This window comes from Vipera berus, assembly GCF_964194415.1.
Source record: "Vipera berus genome assembly, chromosome: 1".
Lineage (NCBI taxonomy): Eukaryota > Metazoa > Chordata > Lepidosauria > Squamata > Viperidae > Vipera > Vipera berus.
Window position 1 is genome coordinate 187,695,774 of NC_138202.1, and position 12,064 is coordinate 187,707,837.

Below are 12,064 nucleotides of genomic sequence, written 5' to 3' on the forward strand. Positions count from 1 at the left end.
AAGAAAAGAATAAATGTAGTGAGATACTTTATTGTGCCTGCCCTAACATAGTGGAGGAATTAATAAAAGCCAAGTTGTTTACAAATAGACTTTTAAATTGGCTTGAAAATATTAAATAATATTGATCAAACATTACTCATGAAATGGGGTGCTACAGGATATTCATTTTTTTTTACTCTTAAATGTTTGGAAGAAGAGGTAATATTTATCACATTTTTAACTCACATAAAAGAACATAAAAGCTAGAAAACAGAAACAAAATTCTTAATAGTCTGAAAACTGGGCTGGAAATATCAGAATAAAATTTAATAAAGAGAAATGCAAAGTTCTTTACTTGAACCAAAAGAAGCCTAGAAACACCATAAGAATAATAATGATTATAAATGGTTATCAGATCACAAACTGAATGTGAATCAGCAACCTGACTGCTAAAAGGGGAAATGCAGTTTTAGGTTGCATTGATAGAAACAATTTCCAAATCATAAGTAATAGCAGTTGTATTCAGTATGCTAGCCACTATTTCATGTTCTGAGTAATAAAATTTAATATTCAAAAAAATGAAATAATTGCAGAGAAGTGAAATTGAGATAACCTGGGAATTTAAAACTAAGTCTGATCAAGTAAATTTCCTTCTCTTTCATTTCTACATAAATTCTGTAGTTATATGTCTATATATCAAGGGACGCGGTGGCTCAGTGGGTTAGGATGCTGAGCTTGTCAATCAGAAGGTCGGCAGTTTGGTGGGTCGAATCCTGACTGCCGCGTAACAGAGTGAGCGCCTGTTACTCGTCCCAGCTTCTGCCAACCTAGCAGTTCGAAAGCACGTAAAAATGCAAGTAGAAAAATAGGGACCACTACCCTGGGAAGGTAACAGCGTTCCGTGCGCCTTTGGCGGCCAGTCATGCCAGCCACATGACCACGGAGATGTCCTCGGACAAGCGCTGGCTCTTCGGCTTTGAAACGGAGATGAGCACCAGCCCCTAGAGTCGGAAACGACTAGCACGCATGTGCGGGGGAACCTTTACCTATGTCTATATAACAGAGAATATCATTCTTTCTGATGAAAGATTTCTTTAATTCCCTTTCTGTGTATGATGCAGTTATTCTATCATTAGTTACCACTGGAATGCAAAGAGAACTAAAGATGCTTATTAACTATGCTTAACAAACTATTTACTGTTAATTATAAAGAAGACAAAGGTGTCCACTTTGGCAATTAAAAAATAATATCCTATGGGATCATGATGGTGGGAACATGATCAAGTAAAGGTGAGTTCTTCAAGCTCAGTAAGGCATATGTAAAGCATTCCCCATAGCAAACCCAACAGTCTCTAGATTCTACTATCAAAGAAGTGGCTGTTAACAATCTTAATGTTTATGGACCAAATAGTTCCCCTTGTTTCAGATAAATATATGGTCCTCAATAGAAATAAAATGTAAATGGCAATGTTCCTGCTAACTGTACATTCAAAATCATTATAGAATAATGGATGTGAGTTACTGGAAAACAATGTCCTCCTATTTTTTTTAATGTAGCAGTTTGATAGAGGAGACAATTAACAGAGGGGTAGTGAGCTCCTCTTTATAGGATGTGTTCAAATAGAAGTTAGAAAGCCATAAGCTTCAATTTGGATTGCTCTACTGATGGACGTGATGGCCAAATACCCCTGTCTAGTTCTATGAAGGCTTGAGGACTTTCCCTGTAATTTCCTCTTTTCTTTTTCTGTGTATGGTGTATAGTTTACCACTCTGACTACATGAGAACTAATATATGAAGGAATTATTTGTTCTGTATGTGGTGGTGAAGTAGCTTGTATGTCTCAGTGACACTATGAGCTATGCTTTTGGGAATGTACACATTCCCAGAAGGGTCATTCAAAAACAGGGGTGTCAAACTGCCGGCCCGTGGACCAGATGCATCACGATGAAACTGTGCCCACTCCATTGCCGGCAAGGGGGAAGAAGCTCCGATACATCACGCAACATCACGTGACATCACGAGTTTGACATGTCTGTTCAAAAGGATCAGACCAAGGGTGATCCACTGGAGAAGGAAATGGCATAAAAGACACAGAATAATTTAAATCAGATAGAACTGTGTTCCCCCTGCCCCAAACACTGGGATAGAATGGGACTGGGTCTGAGTGATTGTTGTTTACTGGACAGTATTACCTTATGGGGCTGGCAATTGTTTTTTGTATAGTGGTTTTTATTGTTTTTTTATTGCTGTTGATATGAGCTATCAAGAGTTATAGCTATTAATGAATAAAGGGTATCAGTTTATTTAGTCATTCAATTCTGGGGTTATAATTGAGTGCTGACTTCAACATGCTATTGTCCACAATAATGGCTATTCCATTTCTCCAGTGTTTTTCTTGTTCACAGAAGAAGATGCTACTTTTCTGATGTGAAGTGATCCATTTTAGGCAATTTTAGATTGCAGATTCTAAGAGTATCAGTACTCTTTGGGTATTTTTATGTTAACAACATGAAGTTTTCCTTAGTTCACAGTTCTGACATTCCATGTACAAATGGTACACATGTATCTGTTGTATCAGAATTTGTTTTACCTTTGGCCAAATCAGCTGTGCAGCCTTACATTAAATAGAGGGAAAGAGAAAGAAATTTGAAAATTAACTTAAGAAGAATATAGACGGAAACAATCTTGGCTTAAAGATTGCCTTTTAATTCCAAGAAGGAGAGTGATAATGTTGTCTTTATATAGAAATTCTATATATATTTAAAAATCCTGTGTTGTAGTAGGAAATACAATCAAGAATTTGGTTTTCTTTCTGCTAATATGAATTTTAATCATTGCAGACCCATAATGGAGGAGGGAGTTTAAGTGATTATTCTTCCTCTGTCCCATCTACTCCAAGCACCAGTCAGAAGGAACTACAAATTGATGTTCCACCTACTACTAATACTCCAACACCTGTTCGTAAGCAGTCCAAGCGCCGGTCCAACCTTTTTACAGTGAGTTGACAAAAAGATATTTGATTTCTGTTGACTGATGTCAACAAATGACTCTGCTTGTTTGATCATGTTATTCTAATCAATAAGCTAACTTCAAAAATCATCTTCGAAGACTGGCTTCTCCTTCCCTGTAGTTAAGAATAACCTCAGTTTGGATGTGATAAAAATATCTAAATTCATTTTTTCTTATTTTGTATGATCTTTATCATGGTTCTGGGATGCACTGAAATTTATATAGAATGAGGGAAAAGAGTAGTCAATTCATACTTCTATCATACACTAAATTCTGACCTCCCGGTTAGACTACTGCAATGCCCTCTACATGGGGCTGCCCTTGAGGACCACCCGAAGGCTTCAACTGGTGCAGAATTCAGCTGCGCGAGTTTTGATGGGAGCTTCCCGATACTCCCGTGTAACACCTCTTCTCCGTGAGCTGCATTGGCTTCCGGTTGCCCTCCGGGTGAGATTCAAGGTGCTGGTAATGACCTATAAAGCCCTAAATGGCTTGGGTCCGGACTATCTAAGGGAACACCTGCTGCCGGCATCATCTTCCCATCGTCCTGTGTGCCCCCACAGGGAGGGCCTTCTCAGGGTACCGCCGGTTAATGAATGCCGGCGGGTTATTCCCAGGGGAAGGGCGTTCTCTGTGGGTGCGCCTGCCCTATGGAACCAACTACCCACAGAACTTAGGACTGCGCCCGACCTTCGCTCATTTCGCCGGGACCTGAAAACTTGGCTCTTCGATCTGTTTGGTCCAGACTGTGGGGTTGTTAATTTAACTGGGTTTTAGATTTACTCTTGGGGCTTGAATTTAATTTAATTGTTTTATTTGTTTTTAATTTTTTGTATTCATGGTTTTAATTGCCCTGTAAACCGCCCTGAGTCCTATGGGAATAGGGCAGTATACAAATCCAATATAATAAATAAATAAATATTCAGTGCTACATATTCTACCTTTGAAGCAACATAATCTTGTTTTCAGGAATTGCAGCACTTGGCCCCAGTGGGTGAGAAAAAGATTGGCTGCTAGGTATTACAGATTGGGGACTTGTTCTTAAAGATTGTCAATTCTTTGACCTATTTAACCAAATTACACCTTCTACTATTCTTTTCTATGGAAGGCAGTTCCATGTGTCTTCTATGGGAGACAGTACCATGTGTCTGCAAATGAAGTCAATTATTCCAAATAGAACCTACTGGGACAAAAACAATTAACATGGTTTGACATCTTGTAAGGCAGGGGTGTCAAACTGCCAGCCAGATGCATCATGTGGAAGCCGCACCTAACCCATTGCCAGCAATGGCAAAACCGTCCCGATACATTGTGCAACGTCACGTGACATCACAAGTTTGACATGTCTGTTCTAAGGTGATTCCTGCTCCTTTTTGTTTCACATGTGGCTTAAACCTACAGACATGACTGTGGAAAACTAATTGAGGACTAATTGACTGAGAAGGGTCATTGTATATTAAACCTTTTAGCTGATGAGTATGTGTTGAGTTTTGAGCATTTCTAGAAAAAGATTTATTGGTTTTGAGCATTTCTAGAGAAAGAATTATTGGTGTGCCTAGAATAAAGTTCTAACAGCACAAGTGTGGTATAAATGAGTTTCAGATGAGAGCTTAAAAATACCTCTTGAATTTGGGAGGAACAAAATTTTCTAGTTAGTACACATGGAGAGAGATACTGCAAGTGAACCACTAGTTGGAAATAGTATTTTTTTACAGCCTACATTGTTGCATGTATCTAGAAAACTCTTACGTTAGTTTGCTCATTTTGCCTGCATCTCAACATGGCCAAGTCTGCAGTTGTTTGCAATCTTCTCTGCTTATAGATAATTTTCCAATTTCCCGATGATTCATGTCCATTTGTTAGGTGTTATGTGCTCCTGACCACTTTCCTTTATGACCAGAGGCAAGCTCGCCTGACCAATAACCAGCCAAGACACAGTGAAGGCCTTTTGTTTTGTGTATTGCAATAAGCGGGGAGAGAAGCTATCAAAGCTTGGTTCTCTCCAAAGTTCCAACCCAAAATATTCCCTTCTTTATACCACCCTGTCCCGGCCGCCACATCCCTCCTCTTTCACCATTGGCTGAAGTACTATGAGGTTACACTCTTTCTGAGTGCCCCCTACATATTTTCTGCTACATACTAAATCATACATCACATGTACATTAAAATTAAGAGATAATTTATGCAAGGTGTGTTAGTTAATATTAATCAACTAATTGCACATGCTCAGTTGCCTGACTTCTTCCCCCCTTTTTTATGACTTCTTAGAAAAATAGGTTCTTTCCTGTTTTGCTAGTTATGTTCTCTTACAGCTCCTTTTCCCATTCTGAAGACCCAGATAACAATTTTGCCTATGTGTTTCTTTTACATCCTTTATGCTTTCCTTTCCTGTTTCCCAGCCATTATAGTTGCTTCTCCACTCAGTAAATTTCCACTACAGCAAATTCAATTTTAAATTTTTCTTTCAATATAAAATTTTTGAAGACTTTTCCTTTACTTCCATCATTAGGCAATCTTTTTGAATCCCTTCTTAGTTTCATGGGCATGTATAAACTTCTTTCTGAAGGCCTCAGAGAGCTAGGCATGGTAATACCATACACGTCAACAATAAAGAGCACATCCAAGTAAATATTTGAAGTTTCAATAAGACAGGTTATCCAATTCTTATCTAATAATGTTTTAATCATGTCCTAGTGCATTGGAAAGGGACGCGGTGGCTCAGTGGGTTAGGACGCTGAGCTTGTCTATCAGAAGGTCGGCAGTTTGACAGGTCAAATCCCGAGTGCCACGTAACAGAGTGAGCGCCTGTTATTTGTCCCAGCTTCTGCCAACCTAGCAGTTCGAAAGCACGTAAAAATGCAAGTAGAAAAATAGGGACCACTACGGTGGGAAGGTAACAGCGTTCTCTGCGCCTTTGGCGTCTAGTCATGCTGGCCACATGACCACGGAGACGTCCTTGGACAAGCGCTGGCTCTTCAGCTTTGAAATGGAGATGAGCACCGGCCCTTACCTTTTAGTGCATTGGATTCTAATTGTAAGTATTTGAGACAGTAATCAGTATAGGGACTATTTACTTTTCCTGCATGAGAAACTAGCATTTATATTTATTTTAGTTGCACAATGTAAATAGTGCATATATTTGTTACATTTTATCCCCCTTTTCAGTATTGCTGAAATGAAGATTAAATATTTGTATGTGGAAATATGTGGAAAAAGTCAAACATTTTAATGGGTGTATTTAGTTTTTTTATACAATTTCATAATTAAATGGTTACCCAGAAGTCTGTATATTCATATTAGATTTCAAAAGAGAAAACTTCTAAAACTGAGGAGCTTGGTTAAAAAAAATGAAGACAAAGGATGAAGCAGTATTTATTTGCTATGTAATTTTATCTTAATCCACTAGATGTCATTGGGAGTCAAAGAATATAGCAGAAGTGAGGCAAACTAGGAAAGGATGACATTTAAAACTATACTTTTTTATTCAGACTTCTTTAAGAATTTTTGGAAATAATGTACATTGAGGTTCAATATTTCATGGGGCTTCAACGAAGAGAAAATTAGATGAGAGACATGGATTCTTCTAAATAAATTTATATCTATAATGCAGCATACTGCTTTTGCAGAGATGCTGTTAAATTTTAGAATTAAATTTGGTAGTACTAAGAAGAAAAACAAATACAGTAAAATGAGGTACATTTGCAATAATAAGAAAGATTAGAAAATAAGACATTGACTTTTTGTACTAGCTTTGAAATACCAAGGTTCTGTTTTGCATATTGTAAGAAAATATTATCATAGTCATTTTTTATTTAAATAAAAATATTATAGCACAATAAGGAAGTAAAACTGATGAGAAATTTTTTTAAAAAATCTGTTTTCTAGCTTGTTCAGTTCTTGTCAGCAGTACCAGAATTGTCAAGGGCTTCAAAATTTCAGTCTTTTGCACTGGCAGGTAAACTAGCTGTATTAACCTGATATATTAACAAAAAAGAAATATTAAGAAATACTATTTTTCTAAGAATTTATAAACACTGCCATCAGTTTTTATAGATTCTTAGACAAAATAGTATTTCTTAATATTTATTTTTTTGTTAATACAGTTTTGAAAAGTCAAAGTGGCATCATTTGCTTAGTTATTTGTCACTTGCCTTCTGAATACTTAATAAAAATTAAACTATGATTAAGCAATATGAAACAATCCATACAACACAGCATTATGTAGAGGAACTTAGAAATTACCATGGTATGAAATACTGTTAAGGTGGGATTGCAGAAATGATTATATAGTGCAGAGATTGAGTGGAAGGGTGAGAAATGACCACAGAATAACCCCACCTTGATTTTGTTAATTTAATGTAGGACAGGTAGAAGCTTGGACAACTTTCAAGATTATTTTGTTTTACCTTATTCTAATAAAGCAATATTCCTGGAATCACTGTGGTGTCTGTCTCTTAACTGAGCCTACTTTGAAGGGCTATTGCATTTAATAGTAGAATATTAGTATTAAAATAATGGAACTGATGGTAAAAAGGAATAATATGGTAATAATGGTAAAAAGGAATATTATTCTTATAGTTGTCTCTTGCTAAACAGTATTTTCTGCCTGGGGAGAATTATGGCTTAATTCCTTAGATATTAAAATTGAATACCTGAATACCTCCTTTTATTTATTAAAAATAGTTGATACTAGGTTCATCAAGCAAAGACTTTTTACTTGGTTTGGCAAGGCTTTAAGGCAAAGAAATGATGTGACTTTCCTCAGTGAGATACTCTGAGTTGCTTCAAAGCTTTAACTGTCTATTGCAGGGGTGTCAAACTGCTGGCTTGTGGGCTCGTTGCATCATGCGGAGGCCGTGGCCACCCCAACTCCGGCAATGCAAAAAAAGTCACGATATGTCGCGACATGTCGTGACACGGTGAGTTTGACACCCGTGGTCTAATAGAACTGCTGGAGAAGGCAATACAGCTGCTTTACTCTCTTCGAAGAAAGGGGGAGGCAGGCTCAGTGCAAACTTCAAAAAGATGCTCTATATTAGCAATAATTGAAACAAGTCATCTTTTGGAAGAACTGCAAAACCATAGTTTCCGTATCTAATTACATATATGGTGGTTTAATTCAGTTCAAGAACAGTAATAATTATTTTTTTATTCTTGTGAGTTATTTTACAGGCATGAATTATATCAAATATTCTATTCTGTATTGATATTGCTCCAGTTGTGCTTATTATGAATTCACCTTTTCTGATATATATTAAGTTATAGAGAAAATATTCTATCTATTCCAAAATCTTAAAAAAACTCTTGAAACATGATTATGTATGCTGCTTCAGCCAACAATCTTTGAGAAGGTGTACAAAAATCATTGCTTCCTAGCATACATTATTTGATACCATCATAACTGAGAAGACAATAAGTAGTAATAATTATAGCAGCAGCTACAAAATTATTTTTTTTATCATAATAGATATAAAAATAACTGCAAATGAAAGTACTATTCCCCAAATTTTATAGCCATGGCTAAAACATAATGTTGGTTATATATGACACAAGGCTGTAAATGGGAAACATGAACCAATTCTGGTTATAATATTTACATTCTTAATTTTCCAGGCTTGAGTGGTGTGGTGTGTGTGTGTGTGTGTGTGTGTGTGTGTGTGTGTGTGTGTGTGAAAATAAAAAATATTAAATGCTTGCTGTCAAATAGATACAGTAATTCCATCAAATAATTTTGAGTAAGTGATTTTGACAGCTTTATGGGGAAAGTTTATACTGTAATATCTGATTTAGTAATTTTGAAATTGGCAAAGTCAAAATCATAACTGAGAAAATCACTGTAGATTGAAGGTGATTTTAGAATGAACTTTTATTATTAAAAAAAACTTATTAAAATATTCAAAACTGTCATTCTGGAATTTTTTGCTAATATTTTGTTTCCTCTTTAAAGAGATGCTGTTCTAGTGACTGTTATAAGGGAAATATTTTTAAAAAACCAAAAAGGATGATTAATAAAAGCATAGAAGGCTCAAGCATCATATTGATTTGATTTCTTAATTTAACAGAAATTGAGAGTATGATCATTCAATATGACTGTCTAAACTTAAAGCTTTAGATGAGTATTCCTATGGATTAATCCAGACAGTAGTGCAAGCTGCTGGTTCCTAAAGGAATGCATTAGTTCAAAGCATAAAATGTAAGCATAATTCTTAAGTTGTGTGTGTAATGGGAAGACAGTTATGTTGGGAGTATTTTGTTGTTCAGAAGGCCAATTCCTTTTCTCTTAATTCATTCTCAGAAATATGAAGGTAGTTTTGCTTGGCATTCAGATATGAATTTCTAATGTGGATTTTTCAAGGCACACTCTGAATGTATTGTAGAAAATATCTGTGGTTTCATATCAGTTGTGTTTTAGTAGCATTCAACTGTGTGCTGGATATCACTGGCACATACACCTCATATATCATTTATGATTTGAAAGCCACATGAAAATGTTTTCAGTATTGTGTGAGTAATGTTCCTACTGAAAACTAATGGAGTGAAGTTGTCAGTATAGTTATTAAGGAGGATGACTTCATAATAAAATAAATCTGTCACTTCAAGCTTTCCTTAGCTGACAATAATAGAGGAGGATATGAAGTTCCCTTTATATAGGATTATATGTATTTGTTGCACAGCAGTGAGAAAGTAAGCAAGGCAATTTTGCCACATAATTTGAAAAGGGATGCTGTTTTTTAAATCTAATCATATAAGGTAGTTGTTCATTCTTAAAAGAAGTTATTGTATTTTATTACGTCCATGATATCTGTTAATAAAGTATGCCTAAAAGAGTTAACTAGTATTTCTATTTTTTATACTTAGTCAAAGCAGCTTGGTTTTCTTAGTATTGGTTTGATTTTGATGCTATCATCTGAAGTAGTAAAGAAAAAAAATTAAATTCCAATCAAGATAATCCATTAACACTGCTGAGTTAATAGCTTTTTAAAATCTAATCAAATGATAATAAAGTATGTACAGTTATATAAGAAATTTCCAGTGTGAAAAGATATGCAGTTTGTTGGGCATTTTTAAATCCCTATTAAAGAGTTAAAGTATTTATATATGTGTGTATAAGTGAGAGAGAGAAAGAGAGGGAGAGACATTTTATAAATATAAAATTTACAATTTAATATGTGAATGTTGAAAAATGAATTAATGTATTAAGATTGTTTATTTTGCTTTTACCCTAGTCTCGGAAAGGGAGTGACCCAGACAAAGAGAAGAAAGGATTGGAGAACAGAGCAGATAGTAGTATTGGAAGCGGTCGTGCAATCCCAATTAAACAGGTACAACCTGTGTATATGTGTGAATGATTTCCTGTACTTGGAGGTACACCTTAGGTCTTAAACACCATGATGCTTCACTACTGTGCCAAGATTTGTTTGATATGCTGTGGTGATGAATGTTGAAGTCACTCACTTGACATCAATTAGAAGAGGTTCCTATGTGAATTAAAATAAGATCATTAGAATAAGAAGAGGGAAAATGTGACAACAGGCTTAATGAAGTGCAGTCTGCCAGCCTGCATATGGAGTGTGCTTCTAGGCTGAGCTGGCTTCAAAACCTGTCTTTGTAGAAAGTGCTTTGATTGGACCATTTGCTGCCAGTCTACAAGGATAGATCAGCTCACTGTACAAGAGCCCCTTGTGATCACAGAAATAACCCGATGTGGCTCTCATCTGCTGTTGCAGAAGGACATCTGAACATTGTTCCAGATTGATTTTCAGCAATGAGGCAGTTAATTTGAGTCAGCTGTGTACTTTTATTTGTAGTCTGCTAATAAAGGAATCATAACTCTGTTTGGATGTTTTTATATAAGCAAACATTTACAGCCATAATATCTGGTCTTAATTAAATATCCCTATTATAATGTAGGATTTCAAACTAAGGAATTCCTTTTGTCTGTTTGACAACTAGTATTTACTGCATTAGTGCCACATTCCTAAGATACTGAAAATGAAAAGAATTTCATATCAAAAAACTACTTGGATCTTATGAAATCATGTTTAACTGTTCTAACACTTAAATTAGTTATCAATTTTTACATATCATAAATGGAACAGTAATAGTGAAATAGTGCAGTCATATCCCTTTGCTTTCTGTTTCCTAGTTTTAAAAGCTTCCTATGATAAAGAAATTGAGCCAATCTTTCCTACCCAATTCCATAGGAAAGAAGTGCAGAACTTCTGGTTGTAGTGATATACTAAATATTATCAGAGATTTTATAAAATATATCTTATTTTTTGCTTACATACTAAAGCAAAGATTGGAATGAAAATCTCAACAAATTTGTTTATTAAAACTTAATGAACAAATTTATGAAATATTTGGTTCCATGGCCATTAATCTTGATTAATGTATATGGCCTACATAAACTTAAATGCTAGCTGTTGGGGAGCAATAGTTGAAGGGAGATATAGTTTTAAGTCCATGTTTTTTTCCCCACAGTATACTAGCTGGCTATTGTGTAATACTGAATGCTGGATTAGAGAGACTCCTGGCTTGATCCAGTGTGGCTGTTCCTATGCTTTTCCTATGTTCTAAGGCTATGTTGTACAGTACATTAGGAAATTCATTTTGTGATTATAGGAATGCCTAAGCATCCTGAGGCTCATCACCAAAGTTAATTTCATTGTCAAAATCCACCACAGATTTAGTGTTTAAGCATCTGCATGAAAATAATAGGCAGTTCTCTATGGCCTAACTCTATCAAGGAAATAATGAATAAGTAAATTAAGGTATTAGTCTTTAAATTACAATAATTTCCTTATTTCTGTAAAAAAAGTATTGCTCATTCTGAGAACAACAATAGTAATAAATATATCACTTTTCCTCTGTTTGTTTCTATTAACATATTACTGTTCTCTTTAATCAATTCTGTTTACTCCCCATCCTTCAGTCTTTACAAGTAATATTTAAATTAATATAATACTGATTTTCACGTCAATTCAAAAGTAATAGTTGGCAGTTCCAGGGTCTGGGTTGTGTTCCCAATTATAAGTGATGTAAATGTTTTCATCATTAAATATTCTTCCTTTT

At 35.3% G+C, this 12,064-nt stretch overlaps 1 protein-coding gene across 1 annotated transcript in view; it reads left to right on the forward strand.

Annotated features, from left to right (window-relative positions):
* LOC308674458 (arf-GAP with GTPase, ANK repeat and PH domain-containing protein 1-like) overlaps positions 1-12,064 on the forward strand; it is a gene marked incomplete at its 3' end in the record, with an annotated part of 309,655 nt that overhangs the window by 179,925 nt on the left and 117,666 nt on the right. Inside the window, exons 8-9 of the mRNA XM_081338915.1 lie at positions 2,821-2,976; positions 10,216-10,311. Of these exons, the coding sequence (XP_081195041.1) occupies positions 2,821-2,976; positions 10,216-10,311 (252 nt within the window). The remainder of the gene's footprint in view (positions 1-2,820; positions 2,977-10,215; positions 10,312-12,064) is intronic.